Source organism: Equus caballus, chromosome X (genome assembly GCF_041296265.1).
Source record: "Equus caballus isolate H_3958 breed thoroughbred chromosome X, TB-T2T, whole genome shotgun sequence".
In the NCBI taxonomy this organism is placed as follows: Eukaryota; Metazoa; Chordata; class Mammalia; order Perissodactyla; family Equidae; genus Equus; species Equus caballus.
Genome location: NC_091715.1, coordinates 63,313,669 through 63,333,398, shown reverse-complemented (window position 1 = coordinate 63,333,398; position 19,730 = coordinate 63,313,669). Strand labels below are relative to the sequence as shown.

Sequence of the window (19,730 nt, the reverse complement as noted above, 5' to 3'; positions counted from 1 at the left end):
TCTTTTAGTTCTTTTCTTTATTTTGAGCTATTTTACCATTAATCCACTTGTAATTTATTTTGGCATGTGGTAATAGAGATTGAATTTTATTTTTTCAAGGAATAACAATTTGTCCTAAAACCATATATTGATTGATTTTTCCTTTCTTCCACTGAAATGCTATCTTTTTCTAATATTAAATCTTTATATGTAGTCAGTGTTAGAGGAAAGAGTCAAGATTGCAATGCTATTTTGATGTTATTAATCCAGGAGCATAAGAAAGCCTGGCTCTTACTACTCACTCCTCTCCTTGAGGCTCCTGAACTAAGGAAACTATAAAGAATAGTAGTCAAATGAGAATAAAATTACCACTTCCCTATTAGCTGAGCCAGTGTCCACAAACCCCTATTGCAGAAATCTGATAACAAATGAGTCAAAGAACAAAGCTTTGACTTAAAAGGTCTACGCAACTCTTCCTCTTTCTAGTGCTTTGCAACTAAGATGGCTACATCTGCAGTGCAGGCATTGTTCTAACTCACATAAGCAGTACACCCAGTTGCAGGCACAGGCCAACTTGCCACATAGAAGCAAGTAGTGCAATAGGAAGTGCTGAGATGAAAGAAACCCTGCCCACTAGTAAGGCATTGTCCAACAAACATCCTTGGTTCTGACTAATCAGATTAATAACATCTCCCTTGTGAGAAACTCTAAGGAAGGAGGTAGAAGGAAGAAGTGTGGGCTAGTAATAGAGTAGTAGTATCCCTACTGCTGTCGACAAAGACAGAAGTTTGGGTCTGTTTCAAGGATGTTTATTTTGTCCTGTTGATTAATATTTTTACAGTACCATGCTGCTTTAATTATTGTACTATACTATTGAGTTGTGCTAGTCTTCTCTCATAAATCTTTTAAAAAAAAATTCCTGTTTTTTCTTGTCCAGGTATTCTTTATCCTTTTCAATGAACTTTACATACAATCATTCATTTAAGTATAAAAATGTGCAATTGTGATTTTGATTAGAACTGCCTTAAATCTATAAATTATTTAACATAGATCACCTCTTCGTAAATAATGGTATTCTCCAAAGTTTCCTTCTCAGCTCAATGTTATTATCACTCTACACACTATCTCACTTGGTGATTGCATACATAAACGTGATTTCAAATTTCATCTATTGTAGTTAATGTTAAATCTCTATGCCTATTCCAGGTGTCTCTTCCAAATTACAGATCCATACTCAAATTGAGTATAACTCCTATTTTTATAACAACTCTCATTTTCACCTGGATATCTTACAGGTACCTCATATTCAAGAAATTTAAAATTGAACTTGATATCTCCACCCTCTAAACAAACAAAAACACTCCCTGCTTCCTGAATTTCTAGGCTTCTTTGTAAGTACTACCTCCATTCAGGTGCTTAATCCAAAAATCTGCTTGTTATCTTTAACTCAACAATCCCCCTTATCCCCTCACCATCTGTTCAATCATCATATCCTGTTGATTTTCCTTTAACATCTCTCAAACTCATCTAATTCTCTCAATCATCATTTCCTACCACCCTTGTTAAAGCCATTATCATCACTTATATGGATTACTACAACAACCTTCTAACTAGTTTCCCTGCTTCCAATGTATCTTTTCTCTCTTTTTAGTCATTTATTGATAATTTCATACCTGGATCACCATCTTCCTTTCCACCCCAACCTCCACCATTCTTCTGAGTGACTTCAAAGTCTATGTGGGTGACTAATCCAACACTCAAGCCAACACTCTAGTCCCTTGATCTACTCAGTTCAAGTATCCTTCACCTCCACTTTACTTTTGCCCGTGGTCAAAACACAGACCTTCTCATCACATGAAATTGCTCTGCCTAAGTCTTAAAATTAAAGCACACTCACTGTTTCCACTCCCACATCTCCCCAATTACTCTTTAGTCCATTCTAATCTGGCTTCTTTTCCCATCAATTTATTGAAATCACCAGCCACTACCTTGATGCTATGTCCACTGGGAATTTTTCTGTTCTTATTTAACCTCTGTGAAGCAGCTGAAACTGTTGACCTCTTCATCTTTGAAAGTACTCTCCATGTTTTTCCTTCTAATATCTTGCTCACTTTTTCTTAGGCTTACTTTTCAATCAATATCTCCCTTAAAAATTGGTCTTCCTCAACCTAGATGCCCATTAAGGGACGAATGGATAAAGAAGATGTGGTATTTATACATGATGGACTACTACTCAGCCATAAGAAATGACGAAATCCGGCCATTTGTGACAACGTGGATGGACCTTGAGGGTATTATGCTGAGTGAAATAAGTCAGAGGGATAAAGTCAAATACCATATGATCTCACTCACAAGTAGAAGATAAAAACGACAAAAAAACCCCACATAGCATTGGAGATTGGACTGGTGGTTACCATTGGGGAAGGGGGAGGGGGGAGGGCAAAAGGAGTGATTAGGGTCACATGTGAGGGGATGCACTATAATTAGTGTTCGGGTGGTGAACATGATGTAATGTATACAGAATTCGAAATATGATGTACATCCGAAAAAATAAAAATTAAAAAAAAATTGGTCTTCCTCAGGGTCTTATCCTAGGATTCTTACTGTCTCATTTAATATACTCTTCCAGGGTGACTGTATCCATTCCTTTGCCTTCAATTACTACTCAAATGTTGATGCCTTTCACATCTATTCATTCGGATCACAGCTTTCTCCCCTTATGTCCTTTAGATACCTCTGTTTGGTCCCTCAGATATCCCAAATTCAAAATCGAACTCATCATCATCCAATCTCCCCCATTCCAAGTCAGCTTTTCCCATGTTCCTTATCTTGGTGAATGACATCACTATTTACTTGATTTTCCAAGCCAAAAATTGGGAATCATTTTAGAATTTTTCTCCAAAAATATGAATATCATTCAAGAATCCTTCTTTCTCCCCTTCAATATCTAATGAATCACCAAATCACGTTGATTCTATCTCACTAATCTTTTTATAACCTACCCTCTTTCTTATACTCCAACTTTCATCTTTCTTCATATTGAGGCTTCATATATTGCATCCCCTACATCTGGGACTTCTTTTTTCCTGCTTTTCTCCCCATATTATCCCTTCACCTGTATGCTTCTTTCATATCCTTTAGATCAGTGGTTATCAAAGTGTAGTTCCGGATCCAGCAACATCAGAATCACCTGGGAACCTGTTTGAACTAGCAAATTCTTGAGCACCATCCCAAACCTGGTGAATCAGAGGCCCTGGGAATTGATCCCAGCAATCTATGGTTTAACAAACCTTTCAGGTGATTCTGATACATGCTAAAGTTTGAGAACTACAGATTTAGATTTCAGCCAAGATAACACCTACTCTGGGAAACCACTCTTAACCATTCAAACATTAGATTAGATACCCTATTCCACACCTCCATAGCACACTTTGAAAACTCCTATTTGATGCTTAAAACACTGCATTATAATTACCAGTTTACTTGTTACTCTATCATAATAGCCCAAGATTTTTAAGGGTGGGAACAAGTATTATTTCCCACTGCATCCATAACTTCTAAAATTGTGCCTGCACCCAGCAGGCCTCCAGTAATTGTTTATTCAGTGAATGAATGATTGGAAGAGAATGTGGTCAAGATTATGGTCACCCTACATTTAGTATTAGGAGCTTAGTATGTGACTGGAGTTATGATTTAGTCTGTACTAGGGAGACAAGAACTTTAACTATGGCTGGAGTTAAGGATCAGTTTGTGGTCTGGGATAGGTCACTCTCTAGCCATGATTAGGAGCTCAGACTATAACAAAGGTTAACTTCAGATCTAGAGAGGGTTAGGAACTCAATCCATATTCAGGGTTAAGGCCAGTATAAGGCTCCATGTGTAACCAGTGTTAAGGATTTACAAAAGACCTAAGGTAGGTAGCCTGTTCTGAGATTGAGAGAGTTAGTATTTCATAGAGACAAACTCAGGCTGTGGCTTAGTCCTGGATAATATTCCTTTTTCAGTTCTCTAAGAGCATGCTTTTTTAAAGGAGCAAGCCGGAGGGCTGAATCACAGGTGTTTCACGTCCTTTGTCCCTTCACTAAGCGTTCCCACTCACCAGGCTCAGCAGCCAGTGGCCAGCCAGTGCTGGATTCTAGCACTCCATGGGCATGCACAGAGTAGGGGCGGCTGGCATTATTCTTGAACACCACAGTTAAGATATCACCAACCTCTCCTCTGAGAAGTGGACCTAATATATACAAAAGAAGGAAAAGTCTCATTAATGGAGTAGTGAAACAGGGACATTAAAGGCAGTAAAGAAAGGGACGTACACAGGAGCTCCCTAGAACTAGGGTTTGCCCTGAGATAGGATCTTTCTGAGACTGAAAGTCATTACTGGCGCCACTTTTAAATTCAGAAGCCCTTAAACTGATACTGCTACACGTAGGATAAGGATACTTCTACAACAGGATTGTGTCTCAAATTACCCTTACTTTTCCCACCCCAGCTCTCTCTATATTATAGCCCAAGTTTCTAGATAATCGCAGCTCTGTGGAATCATTGTTGAAAAAGAGTGAGTTTGGCACAGAGTACAGAATTCCTGGGCTGTCTTCAAGGCCCAGTGGGTCTCTTCAGTGCAAGGACAAGAAAGAGAAAACTTATTGGCCCCTACATGAGTGGAGAAACTGAAGGAATAGTTAAACTGTAGTGCAAGGGAAATACTGGTTCCCTGTATCATTTTTTTTTTTTTGCTCTTTGATGTTCCTAAGTTCCCCTGCCTTTAGCATTTTTTAAAAAACCTATAACCCTGAGAGATCCCTAGATACATAGGCTTGGAAAAACCTGGTTCAGGTTGCAGCAGAATTAATTAATTTCCCCCTTTGATTGCTTATTTTCGTGAATAATTTATAAAATATTATTATAGTTCCAGGCTATCTTAAGGAAAAACTGATATTGGGGAATGAGGAGGCCTTCCTGATATGACATAGCCTCCCTAGGAGCAGCACAGGCTTCTAGACACTAGGAAGGAAGTGGAATTCCCTTACCTAAGATTCCCAAGTGTTCCTCTGATCCAGTCCTTGGCCGAGGGATCCTGAATGTACCATCTGTGTATGCCCTGAATACAGCTTTCTTGTATCTGGAACCCAGGAGCCCATCTTCATTGCTCAGGAAAATGTGACCATAACTAGAAGAATCCAAAGAGTGGCATCAGCACCTGGTCCTCAATCCTTCATTTTCAGATATGGGGGAGCTAAGTCAGACTCAACCTCCCGTCACAAATAGAATAAAGAGGGGATTATGCCTTCTAATGTCACATTGCTCACCACATTGGCTGCTTAATTGCAATTAAAGATGGCATATTTCAATATATATTTGTGTTCCCTTATTTGTAATCATCCAGATAGGAATTTGTAGTACAGCCAATATGGTAAGAGCACTGAAATAAGAATCAGAAGCCTGGGGCTGGCCTGGTGGTATAGTGGTTAAGTTTGTGTGCTCTGCTTCTTCTGCCTGGGGTTCATGGGTTTGGATCCTGGGGGCAGACCTACACACCACTCATCAGGCCATGCTGTGGTGGTGTCCCACATATAAAGTGGAGGAAGATTGGCATAGATGTTAGCTCAGGACTAATCTTCCTCACTAAAACAAAAAAAGGATCAGAAACCCTGGGTTCTAGCTTCAGCCTTAATGATGTCTTAGATGGAATTAGTTTGACAAAAAGACAAGGTACAAGATGGCATGAGAGTACAAACTGCTTTTACTGCTGGAAGGTAAAGAATGGGGAGACATAGGGAGGAAATGGAATCTTACAGATTTCTCCTTGTGTGATGCTTTGCCAGTTTCCAAAGAGCTTTATTATTCATTTCATCATTTTACATTCCCAATAGGCTGATGAGGTAGGTATATCCCAGAGACGGAATCAGTAGTTCAGAGATGCTAGGACTTATTTTCATTGTTACTGTCAGTCAGAAATGGAGCCAGGACATGGATTCAAGTCTGCTGCTCCTTTTCTACCTCCTTCTAGTAAAATTCTTTCAACTATACCACATCACTTTAAAGATTAGTAAACCAAGGCCCAGAGAAGGGAAGTCACTTTTTCAAGGTTGCAGAACAAGTTAGCAAGAAGGCTTCAAACTTCAACAGCCAATATAAAGGGTAAGAATTGGGAAAGGGTGGTGAGAACACCAAAACTAAACTAGTGGAAATTTCTAAACTATACCTCAATTTCAATTCGCCCCTCCTTTCTTTTTTAGTAATAGAATCACCTAGGTTTTAGCTGAGCACATGGCTGCCTAAACAGAGATTACACTTTTAGACTTTCTTGCAGTGAGGTGTGGCCATATGAATAAATTCAGGATAATTGGGTATGATAGAAAGTGATGTATACAACTTCCAGGTCATCGCCTTACAGACAATACTGCTTGCCCTGGACTTCACTCCCTTTTCTTCATATCTGGGAATGACTACAAATGAAACAAGTATCTTAGTTTCAGAGATGAAAACAAATTTTATGAGTGACTAATTCACCTACAGACCCTGGACTGCTCTAGTTTTACTATTATGTGAGCAAGAAATAAGATTCTAATGTATTTAACCACTCTGTTTTGGGCGTTTTCTGTTATACAGCTTAGCCTGTACCTTAATAACAGTTTGTCAAGGAACAGCTGAGCTTGGGGTATTCAGTCCCTTGAGTAAGTCCTCTATAAAATTTAAGTCCCAGTATAGGTACTTCTGGCTAACCAGAGGAAAGGAGGCAAAGATTAAGAGCATGAGAGTGTGGGTAAGATCTTTTACTTCAGCCCCATAGTATAGCAATATAGAAGCATTGAGTTACAGCTTACCTGCATTCTAGCCCTTGCTTCAGATTTGGTATCTTATTAGGTGACTTTAGATAAACGTCTCCTCATCTCAGAATTTCAGTACCCTCCTTACCTGTAAAATGGTTCAGAGTCTCTGAAAGTATGATCTCTTCTTTTCTGAAGGCTTACCTGTCCTTCTCAGACTGGTTGTGCCATTCCAGTTCCCAGCTCCTGTCAGGGCAATAGTCCCATTCCACCTCTTCTGCCATGATATAGTAGATTCTTGCAGCCTGATAACGTTGACGAGGGGTGGCTTGGCGGCCAGGACACTGGGAGACATTATAAATTGCCCTCATCCCTGCTTCTCTATGGCTACCTGCTTGGCAGTAAATCTCAAATGTCCCTGAAGAAGGAACAGAGAGAAAAACTTGAATCAGAATACCCCTGTATAGCACACAGGGGATTTCTTATCTCTCTGTAGGCATACTGCAGAGAGTGGTTAGTTTTGGAAAAGGTTCTTCTATGCATTAGATAAGAGATTATTTCAAATTTATTGCGAGCAATGAGCATAGATGTTAAGAACTCCAAAGCCACACTGTTTGGGCTTAAAACTGCACTCTGCCACTATGACCAACTCTTCCTATTTACCTGGGCTTTCCCAGTTTTAGCACTGAAAGTCCCATATCCCTGGAAACTCCCCAGTTCTGAGCAAACTGGAATGGTTGGTCACCCTATCTGACGCTTATTAGCTGTATAACCTTGAGGCAATTTTTAAGCTTTCGTATTTTTCAGTTCCTTCATGGTAAAATAGAGATCCTTTACTTCATTGAGTTGTTTTAGAATTAAACACAATAATATGTACACATTACTTACACAGTATATAGTAAACATTCAATAAGTGAAGCTATAAATAAGCAAATAAAGCCATCATAATTATTATTCCAACGAAGACATTGACCAGTTGTCTCCTTTTTCTACCAAGTACCAAAGAAATAAAGATGGGCTTAAATAGATATCGCACGTCATGTTCATAACATTACAGTGAGTTAAATAATTATTTCCCCCTATTATGCAGATTAGCAAATTATAACTCAGATGCACAGAGGCTAAATGACATGTAAAGGTCACACCATTAGGAAGCAGTAGAGGGAGGTACAGACCCGTGGCTCTGGCTCTGTGGTGGGGGAAGGATGCTGGATGCCAGCTGGGAGCCCTTCTTGATCATAAGGATGCTTACATCAGAGAGCTTTGGGACGGCTTTCCCTAGGTTTTTACAATGAAATGTTTGGATATCAGTCTTAAATATCTGAGTTGTGGAGCTGCCTGGACCTGACCTGAAGCTCCAGGTTTCTATATCAGGGACACTACAGTTATAGAATGTTGACCAGAAGAAGCTAACTTTCCTAGAACATTTTTTTCACCATTACTTCCCTTGCTACCCACTGCCTATCCCATCACTACAAACACTTCTTCCTGGATTTTAAAAGCTTCTATGAGCTGGCTCCAAACTATTGACCCAATCCTACTTTCCACTTCATCCCAAATTCAACCAGTTCTACAACTAAATTTGCCCGTGACTGTCTCTCTCACATATTTCATTCCTACCTTGGAATTTTCACTCATATCGTTACTCCCTTTCTAGAATGTACCTGCCCACCCCTTCCACAAATATCTATGAGAGCTCACTCATTCTCCAGGGCCTACTTCATGTTTTATCTCTTCCAGAAAGCCCTCCTTGACTATTCTGGCCCACATTGTCTTCTAAATTCTTGGCCTCTCCTAGCAAACTTTACATCTAAACCACATGGTTAGGGACTAAGTGCTTCCCTCTTTAAAAACAATCCTTTCCACTAATTTATAGACTTCTTCAAAGAAAGAATCCACTTTTTTCCTTCCATATCTACTTCTTAACTCTTCTAATTCTCTTACTTCCCACAGCTATTCCCTCAGTAAATCTTATGAGCTCTTCCTTCAAAATTATTCTTCCATTTCCAGTCTCACTTCCTTAGTTAAAGCCACCATCATCTCTCACTGGAAAACTTCAAAAGTCTCCCAACTGTCCTCTCTGCTTTTCTTCCCTCCTCAACCATTCTCCATCCAGGATCCAGGGTCCTCTAAAGAATATGATCCAGAGCACATTGCTCCTTTGCTTTAATGCTCCATTCATACTTAGAATATGATTCCAGCTTTTGACTATGGTCTACAAGGCCCTACATAATATGACTCTTGCCAAACTCTATGAACTCATGTCATTTCAGTCTTATGTTAGCTCACTACATGCCAACCATACTGTCCTTCTTTCTGACCTTTGAACATGCTTTTTCTCACCTTAGGACATTTGCCCTTGCTGGTCTTTCTGGTTGGAATGTTCTTCTCAGAGATCTTCTTATAGCTCCTTCCTCCTCATTATTTAGGTCTCAGTTTTAATGTCACATTCTCAAAGAGGCCTACCCTGAGCACCCTCTCTAAAGCAATGACCCTATCATTTTATCACATCACTGTATTTTACTTCCTTAATGACATATATTATGATCCAAAATTGTCTTATTATTTTATGTATGTGTTTTTATGTTTATTGCAGATCTCCCCTAACAGCAAAGATCATGTCTATCTTTTCACTTTCCTACCCCCATCTTAGCACATGGAAGGTGTGCAATAAATAAGTGCTGAGTAAATAAATGTGTGTGCAAATGAATGACTGTATACACTGTCCAAAAGTCATAGCACAGGAGTTGTTAGTGTGAAGAAGAAAGTCTAATGATCACTGGAGGGCATGGGAAAAAATAGAAGACATTCTCGGAGAGTCAGGTGACCTTGGACTAGAACATCATCTGAATTTTCTCATATAGACATTATTGTGCAAGAATCTTCTTTTTCAATACTCTTCTGCTGTTGGTCTCTGAGTCTCCTCCTACCTCTTTGATCAATCTTTTTCTGTCTCCTTATTCTGATTTTTCTTCTCCTTCCTATCTCTTAAATATTGATTTCTACCTTAAGTTTTCTTTCTTATCACTTTACATGCTTATGGACTTGAACTATGAAAACACCCAAACCTCTCTCTCTAGTCTGGACTTTTCCAAGCTTTACATTTCTACCCACAGCTACATACTGTGAAATCCACACCACCTGGATTTCACCAGGAACTTAAAACTCAAAATGCCCTCAAATAAGCACTTTCTACCCAAACCTCACTACCCTGCCCTTGCTTCTGTGTCTGTTCATTTGGTTAATGACACCACTATCCATCCAAGTGCACAAGCTGGGAACCTCAGGCATCCTTCTTCTTGCTCAGCCCTTCACCAAAGTCCTGTAATTTCTCTCTGAAATATCCCTTAACTCTGCCCCATTTCTCCACCCTTATTGCTCCCACCCATTGGCAGGCTATCACTGCCTCTTGCAAGAGCCTCCTGCTCTGCATCCCCTTAAATCTTACTTCTTGGTGTTCCTCAACAGGGATGCTATTAGCATTTTATGTGGGATTATTCTTCATTGTTTAAGACTGCCCTAAATATTTCAGAAAGTTTTAGAATCTCTGCTCCCCACCCTCTAAAAGACAGTATCACCCCCCTCCATATCCCTAGTTATTATGACAACTAAAAGCACCTCCACACATTTTCAAACACCTTTTAGCATACTACCTTGTGAGAACCAATGAATAAAATCAGTCTATGCAACTTTCTCCAGACAGAGTCTGCTTCCAAGTCACTGCCCATATGGTTGCTACTGCCTATAATGCCATCTTCACCACCCATCCCTTTTCTTTGCCTGGTGACAGTTTACTCATCCTTAAAAGCTCAATTTGACTGTCTATTTTCCTAAGAAAGCTTCACTCCACAAATCATGCAGAATTTGTTATAACTTCTTGTGTGTTATCATAGCTCTTGGCAGATAGCATCATCATAGCCTTGCCAATGTTGTTTACATACCTATTTCCCTTTCACACTAACTGTGAGCTGCCTCATTAATCTGCACATCCCTAGTGTCTGGACAAACAAGTGGAAGAAAACAGATGTCTTTGATGTTTTTGGAAAATGTAACTGTAAAAGGAAGGGAAAATAAAAAGAAGTGAGAAAAAAGAAGGAAAAATAGAGAGGAAGACAAGGAGAGAGGAAAGAAAAGATACAGGTTGAAGGAAAAGGAAAAAGAAAAAAACAGGAGGAAGGGAAAAGGTGAAAAAATAAAGAAGAAAAAAAGGGAGATAGGAAGACAAAAAATAGAAATAAAAAAGGGAAGGAAGTGGAGATAAGGGAAGCCCAAAAAAAGGAGGGAAAATCAAAGGAAAAAATAAAATAAAAAAGAATGGAGAAAAGAGAGACAAGAGAAGGAAAAGAAGGAAGGGAAGAAAGAAGAGAGAAAAAGAATGGAAGGAGGAAATGAAAAAGAATAAAATACCAAGAGAAAGATGGGAGAAAAATAACTGGAAGAAAAAAAGGAAAGAATGAAGGAGAGAACAGGAAAAAGAAAGAAGAGAGATATAAAAATGGAGAGAAGGAAAAAAGAATGAAAGAAAGAAGAGGAAAAATGAGAAAAAGGAGGAAAAAGGAGTGGGGAAAGAAAAGAGAGTGGGAAGGAGGGGAAAGAGGGGACTGATGAATAAAGAAAGAGCTCCAATGGTCAAAGAGAGGAAAGAAACACCGAGGGACCAAGGCAGTAATAAATATTCTTTTCTTTGCTGCTGAGAAATCAAACATGAAGCTGGTGGGAAATGACACATTTCAAGCTCTAGCCTTTTTATCTGTCACTTTTCTTGGCTATTAAAGCTCTAGTATCAATAGTTCTATTGGAAGAGCTGAGGTATATTATGCAGGATGATATCTTTGAACACAGTATATCATTTCTATTAAATGTAATATAGGTTTATTAAAATTTAAAGGAAAGAGAAAAGAGAATAAACAAATCAGCAATAACTCTCACAACTTGAAGACAACATTTTGCTGTATTTTTTTTCTGGAGATTTGTTTTTCTATTTTGTTAAACATAATTGTAGGCAGCCAGCACACAAGATGAATCACCATGGTGATTTTTTTTTTTTTTGGAGGAAGATTAGCCCTGAGCTAACATCTGCCAATCCTCCTCTTTTTGCTGAGGAAGGCTGGCCCTGAGCTAGCATCCGTGCCCATCTTCCTCTACTTTATATATGGGACGCCTACCACAGCATTGCTTGCCAAGCAGTGCCGTGTCCACACCCGGGACCCGAACCGGTGAACTCTGGGCCGCCGAAGCTGAACGTACACACAAAACCACTGAGCCACTGGGCTGGCCCTGCATGGTGATGTGTTTAAGTAATCTGCAAAGCTGCTCAATTACGTATGTATATTTCCCAGTCCCCATCATGACTCCTTTCTCTAGAATCCTAAAGCCAGATTCTGGTCCTGGCTTTTTTTAACTGGGTACTTTTACTCTCTTTGGAGAGCTACGTGCAATAGTCTTTCAATCTTAATCCCCCAAGGGCAGAATGAAGGAGAATTAAAATTTAAGAGATCACCTAGGAGAGAGAATTAATAGGAGCTTATGGAGAAGGGAGAGGGAAAAGAAAAAATAGAGCCAACATTTCTAACCTCAGCAAATCATTTTCCCCCTCCAGGTCTCTGTCTCTTTCTCATGTTAGTAAAATAAGTGAATTGAAATTATCTCACTGGGAATCCACTAGTTCTAATACTCTATGTCTGGGGAACTCTTCAGAAAGAGGATAGAGTTTGAAAGGTCCGGAAATGCAAAGGTAAAAAGAGTTTGGGCTTTTTCTGGTGAGAAAACTCAGGAATCTTGACCAAGAACAACGTTTCAAGCCTTTAATCTTATAAAACATTCACTCACTCTCCCCTCATACCAGCAAACAGAATGTTTTCAAGCCATCTACATCCACATTCCTTGGGCCTGAATGTAACACAAAAATAATTTCATTCATCCAAAGTAGGAGTGAGCCCTGGGGAGGCATATAGACCCAGCTGGGAACCTGGCTAATTCATTAGGAAGGAGATTAAACCAAGGGTTTGGCTTTGGGACCAAGGCTAGACAGAAAGGTCTTTCTTATTCAGAAGGTCCCCCTACTCAGGCTTCACTACAAGTACTTGTTTCTGCTGTTCCTTTCAGCTCCATTAACTGTTGTTTCTAATTTGAAAACAACTCTCCTGACCAAGAAAGTATTCCTGGTACATAGGCAGAAATGAGGACCCAAGAAGTCTGTGGGGACCAGCTTTACGCAAAGTGTTTGCCAAACCCAGTGCCAGGCTGAAATAATTAAATCATCAAGCAGACGTGTTTTGTTTAGGGATTTCTTTTCCAACTGTGAATGGAATCTACAGAACTAAAATATTATTTTAGTAGGAAATGTGTGGAACTGACAGATTTTTCTTACAAACACTATTGCTGTCTATGTTGTTAGTGCCTTGTGGAGTCAATTCCAATTCCTAGTGACACTGTGTACAGCAGAGCAGGACCCTGCCTGGTCTTTTTGAGCCATCCTCTTTTTGAACCATACTCTCACCTTCCAGTGCTCTATCAGACAACACTCTGCTGCTATTCATAGAGTTTTCATGACCAACTTTTTCAGAAGTCTGTGGCCAGGTCCTTCTTCCTAGTCTATCTTGGTCTAGAAGTTCTGCTGAAACCTGTCTACCAGGGGTGACCCTGCTGATATTTGAAATACTGGTGGCACAACTGAAGGCTTAGCTTTCAGACTCACAGCAACACGCAGCTGCCACAGTATGACAACCAACAGATGGGTGGTATGATTTCCTGACCAAGAAATGAACCTCGGCCACTGACGTTAGAACACTGAATCTTAACCCCTAGGCCACCAGGGCTGGCTCACTATTGCCACCTACTGCCTGCATAAAGAATGCATCCTAGGAACTGCAAAAGGAAAGTACTGCTGCATTATGAAATGTCAGACGTAGACTGATTCTGAAGAAACACTGTAGTCAAATTTCTTCATGAAAGAAAGAGAGAGAGAGAGAGGAAGAGAAAGAGGGAGACAGAGACTAAGAGAGAGAGATATAGGAAAGGAAGGTGAGGGAGGGAGGGAGGGGGAGGGACAGACAGAGAAAGAAAAAAAGGAAGAACTCTAGCTACAGGAGGGGGAATGATTAGAACAAAATTAAACAGAAAGTTAATGAAACTAGAAGTTGCTGTGTTCTGGTTCCTGGGCTGAAACTGTTACAGCACACCTCATCCCACTCTCATCAGAAGTTTGCAGAAATCCTCCCAGAATATGAGTTGGGAGCACATAGGCACATCTCATGGACCTCCCTCCCAATGCAAAGAGTTTATCTATAGAATCTCTACTTGGCCAAGGAGTTACATGGCCAAGTCCACTCTCTGCCTTTATAAGAATTGCTATGATGCTGGGTGCATCTCGCCTTCTCTCCTGTTGTTCCTGAAAAGAACTTCCTCAGTTCTTCACTCTATTCTGTCTCCAACAGAGAAGAGAGTCCAAACAACCAGAACATGGAGTACATATTGAGGAGGGAGAAGACAAAAGTGTTTTGAAAACTTCCCAAGTACCTTCAACATGATTTTTCTCTTCACCAGCACTCTCCACACCTCCCCCGCAACAACACCATGCCCAACAAAGCCTCTCAGCTCAGGGCCAGCTGCTAAGGCACTTACCAGGGTTGTCGGGCTGCATGATGGCCATGACAAAGGTGTGAGGAAAGAGCATGGCTGCACTCTTCCTCATGCCCTGAAGCTGCACGGTGTTTCCCTGGAACATGACCCCATGCACATCAGTCTCTGTGCCTAGGCTGAGCAGGTGCCAGGCCACTATGTCACCCTTGCACATGTCCAGCCTGGGCAGGTTAGAGAACAGAAATCCATTAATGGCTGGAAAACAAAAACACAAGACAGGATAGAGAGATGAGACCAGACTACTTGGGCACCAACCAGCAGCATGGCATCAGCTCTGTACTGTGGTTTCCCACAACTTGAAATTCCCAAGTCATCCTCAACTCCTATGCCCTTTCCCCTAAGCCACATTAGTTCTACTTATGAAGATCTGTCTCTTTGAGATGAGAGCCCAGCTGGCCTTCCTGGGCTCACCTCTCCTCCCTTGGCTTCTATTGCACCACACTTTCCTGGTTTTCTTACAACCTCTCTGATTGTTCCTCGTCCATCTTGTTCTCATTCTCCATCCCTCCGTAAAGTGTTGGGCTTCCCCAGGTTCCATATTCAGCTTTCAATTTGTCTTCTCTTCATCTTCACTGAAACTGCCATGGTTCTGGCCCTCATCATCTCTGGCCTGAATTCCTGCAAAGTCCTCCTCCCTAGTACCTCTGCCTGAAGTCTGTCCTCCCACTCCCTCTTACACAAATACACACATCATTATCCAGCGAGCTCGATTTGCCTCTGCATCCTCAAAGCCTTAAACACAGTAGTTGCTTAGAAAACACTTGTTGACTTTTCACATGCTGTTCCCTCTGCATGGAATAAATTTCCCTCTGGTCTCTCCCTATAGTAAACTGCTACTCATCCATCATGCTCCAGCTCAAAGGTCACCATTCCTGTGAAGCACAGTTATTACTCTCTCTCTGGTTTTCATGAAACTGTTGCCCCACAAAATTCTGCCATATCACTTACCACAGAGTCCAGTGATTTACTTATAAATCTATCTCCCACACTAGATTGGCCTACCAGGAAGCACATCATTTTTTATGTTTCTATGTGACTGCTCAAGCACCTGGCATGTTGTTTGGTGCTAATCAGGTATTCCATGATTTCAAACTGGAATGAACTTGGTTTGCAGGACTGTCTTGCTTTATCTGGCTGATGTAACTGACTGGTGATGAGAACCAAGAGATGGAGCCAAAAGACAACACACTCCTTCTTGACCCCCTCCCATCCTCCACACTCCCCTTAAAACTACATGGAGACCTGCTTGAAGCTGACACTTTTTTAATGCTCCCACATCCACTGGAACCAGCTTTAATGAGTAACTGTATTTGGTAATCCCCTGGGACGCTAATGGGAATACTGCTAACCTCCTGATTCTGCTTTCCTTGCCTGTAACGTCTGCTTGAAAACCTATTCAGCCTTCAAATCCCAGCTCAAGCTCTCCCTTCTTCCAGGAATCCTTCAATTGGATTGTTCCTCATTAAGGTTTTCCTCCTCTGAACTCTATGTCACTTAAAATCTGTTCCTCACAATTTGGCACTTACTTATAGTCTGTCTTGGATCATTTTATAGTTGTTTCATGGGTGTTATTAGTCACATATCGTTGTAACATGCTGGGAGCTCCTTGTAAACTGGGACCATGTCTTCCCATTCATTCACTCTCCCACCCACCCAGCTACTCATTAATTTTGTAGTTCACTAGATCAATAAACATTTACTGTGTATTGTTTTGTTTTGTTTTGTTTTGAGGAAGATTAGCCCTGAGCTAACTACTGCCAATCTTCCTCTTTTCGCTGAGGAAGACTGGCCCTGAGCTAACATCCATGCCCATCTTCCTCCACTTTATACGTGGGACGCCTACCACAGCTTGGCTTTTGCCAAGCAGTGCCATGTCCACACCCAGGATCTGAACTGGCAAACCCCAGGCCACTGAGAAGCAGAATGTGTGAACTTAACCGCTGCACCATTGGGCCGGCCCTACTGTGTATTAGACAGTGTAGAAGATACAGAGATAAGCAACAAACAATACTCACCTTAAAAGAGACTATACTCTAGCAGAAATCAAAAGCCATATAGCAATAAACATAACTATAATATGGAGGAGAGGAGTGCATGAAACTTGCTATTAAAATAGACTAATACAAATGCAATGGTAGTTCAGAAGAAGGTAACATCATCCTGGACTTGGCTGATAAGAAATGGTTACATGGAGGAGGTAGCTTTTGAGTATGGTCTTAGGGAATGGGAAGAATTTCCACAGGACAAGGACAAAGATATAGGGAAGAACATTTTAAGTGGAAGGCAAAGCATTGCAAAAGCATGAAGTCATAAAAGTACAAGGTATGTTCATATAGAGAAAAATAGCCCTGTTTGACTGGAGTATGGGGTTGGTGAGCAAGGGTAGTGGGTAATAAGGGAGAAAGACTGGAAATTTATCATCTCAGCTTACTCTGCTCACTCTCTAGTGAGTTATTTCTGTGCAATCTTCATTTCACAGTACCTTTTCCCAGAATCCTCCATACAGTGTAACACAGGACACAGCATAAGAAGATGTTAAGTATAAGATCTGTTATCCTAGGTTTAATCTCTCAATTAAGCTTATCTTTTGGGCATAGATAACCAATGGGATCAGTGTTTGCAGGGATGGATCAAGATTAAGTTTAGGTTAGATTTTACTTGTAGTCTTTTGGTTGCAGATCAGGGCAAAAACACTCCCCATACCATGCATCCGATTGGAGTCTTGGAAACCCTTGACATCCTCTGAGAGCAGTCTGGAATCCAACATAGCAGCTGCTTGATTGGCATTGCTGTACCAGCTCTTGTTCTCATCCAACACAGTGAATAGGAGAAAGAATTCTTTATCCACCCCTTTCTGTAGGCCCAGTAGGAGAGAACAGAGGGAGGGATGACAATGGTTTCAGCAGTTGGGGACTGTTCAGCTCCAGACTCAACAATCCCTAATTCTAATTCTTCCCCATTTCCTTTTCCAGACACAGAGCCAAGCCCATATCTCCTACCTTGAGCTGCAGTTGTTGCTAGGCAGTTTTTCCTCAAATAATCTCAAATTGTAGCTAGAGAAAGGAAGTTAGAATAAAGCAACAAGACTAGAGGGGAGGAATGTATGAAAGGAAGAAGCACTAGATGAGGATTATGGAGAAGAGTGTGATAGAAGAGATCTTGGGGTCACTTGTGGAGAGGAGTGGGGAAAGGTGGCTAGGAGATCATAGGAGGAGTCCTAGGGGAAGGGAATTAGAAAATGAGAGGAAAAATAATTATAATTCATATACTATGATTTTTATTAATTACTATTATTACTATTATTAATACTGTTAACAATTACTGAGATCATACTATGTACCAGACACTGTGCTAAGCCCTTTATATGGATTATTTTAATTAATACTCACAGAAACCCAAGATACCTTCTTCTATTGTTAACCCTTTACTACAGATGAGGAAATTGAGTCAAAGAGGGGTTAAGTAACATGGCCAAGGTTGCACAGCTAGAAAAGGTGGGTTAGATATGAAAGAAGACAAGCAAATATTAAAGCAGATTTAGGAATTAGGAGCAAGGGTTAGGGGCCACTGAGGTTAAAAAACTGAGGAGATGATGGAAGAACATAAAATAGAAAGGATTAGAGACTAAGTAAGATGTGTGTTTGTCAGAAAAAGAATAGTATGCAAGATAGCGTGAGGTCGCTAATTAATTTCTGATTCAATAGTTTGGTTCTTTTTTTTCCCTTCTATTTCCTTACCTCTAGAACCTAGTTCCATGCTTAACTCCTATTCAGCAACCCAGCCTCATCCTTTCCAGCCAGACTTTCCAGCCAGAAATCCTGACAATACCTGTTTGCCATCTGCACCCAAGGCACCAGCCTTACACACCAGCAGGGGGCCCACCAGACCAGAATTTGTATCTCTTATTGGATCTGCAGCAGAGAAGTACATCCAAGTGAGACAGGCAGGATCCTGAGAAGTAGGGCCAGCATTGGGGGGTACTGTCCAGCGGTATATTACTTTTTCAAAGGGCTTGGCTACCAAACCAGGGTGGGGTGAGCCTGTAGGGAAAACATGGGACTCATTATTCACATTGGCTAGGGGGAGGATCATCAGCTCCAAAAAGTGGGGTAAAGATTGTAAACTACAAAGGCATTTTGGAACAGCAACAACATGGAATATTGACTATTGAAAAGGACCCTGGGTAGGACTCAAGAGACTAGACTTTAGTTTCCGGTTCTGCCCCTACTTATTACAATAACTGGGGAAATCTAAAATTCCCCAGGTTTCAGTTTTCCAAACTCATAAGACCTAAGGATGAAAAGAGCCTTTAAAACTTATTTGGAATACCACTCTCCTGAAAACATACATTCATCTCCTCTTATATCCCTACCTCTGCTTAAAAATCTCCAGAGATGGGAGATTCTACCATCATAGCCTGTTTCATCTTTGAATGGTTCTGGTTGCTGAACAATTTTTCCTTTCTTTATGTATTATGTATATGTGGATGTGTGTATGTTATGTATGTATGTTTATATATGAAAAAATATTAAGGCTGTAATTTCTTAAATGGATACAAGTCATGATCAAGCAATGCACAGAGATTTTATTTTAAATTTTCAAAAGTATTAGACATCAAAGAAGTACAAATGAAAATAGCTAGACAACTTTTTCCCTGTCAAATTAGCAAGATTTTACAAATTATAATAATCAGTGCTTGTGAGAAGTGGTCAGATGGCACCTACCCCTCTCACTCACCTATAAAAAGGGTAAGTGTAAATGAGAATAGCCCTTTTGAAAAAAATGTTGACAAAATGTATCAAAAGCCTTAAAAATGTTCATGCCCACAAAAGAGTAAGATACTCAATAAATACTGAAAAGAATGTTTAACCTAGTGCAAATCAAAACAACAGTGAATTTTGCTGTTATTTGCTTACAAGGCTGATATTTTGAGAAATATTAAAATGGCTGCTCTGTGCTGGTGAGGTTGTAAGAAAATGAGTCCTCCCTCTCAGTTACTGTTGATGGAATTCCAAATTGATGGGACTGCAAATTTTTCCAGACAACAATTTAGATGCAGGTATCAAAATTTTTAATGTAAGTGCACTCTGACATAGCTATTCCACATCTTGAGAATATATTCTGAAGAAATAATAATAAAAGTGTGCAAAGAAAAATACACACGGATATTTGTAGTATAACATCACAGGTGGTATAATTTAGGATGGTTTCAATTTATCTTTTGTTGTTCATTCATTGTTCCTAACTCTTTAAATTTTCAAACATACAGAAAACTTTAAAGGATAGTACAATAATTACCCTATCACTGCTGTTTCCTGTTAACATTTTTTTATGTTTAACTCA

General features: G+C 40.2%; 1 protein-coding gene across 1 annotated transcript in view; it reads right to left on the bottom strand.

Annotated features, from left to right (window-relative positions):
- HEPH (hephaestin) overlaps window positions 1-19,730 on the bottom strand; it is a 114,965-nt gene that overhangs the window by 74,375 nt on the left and 20,860 nt on the right. The window contains exons 10-15 of the mRNA XM_023633451.2: window positions 18,216-18,427; window positions 17,091-17,241; window positions 14,370-14,582; window positions 6,951-7,164; window positions 5,007-5,146; window positions 4,079-4,210 (exon numbers count right to left, since the gene is read on the bottom strand). Of these exons, the coding sequence (XP_023489219.2) occupies window positions 4,079-4,210; window positions 5,007-5,146; window positions 6,951-7,164; window positions 14,370-14,582; window positions 17,091-17,241; window positions 18,216-18,427 (1,062 nt within the window). The remainder of the gene's footprint in view (window positions 1-4,078; window positions 4,211-5,006; window positions 5,147-6,950; window positions 7,165-14,369; window positions 14,583-17,090; window positions 17,242-18,215; window positions 18,428-19,730) is intronic.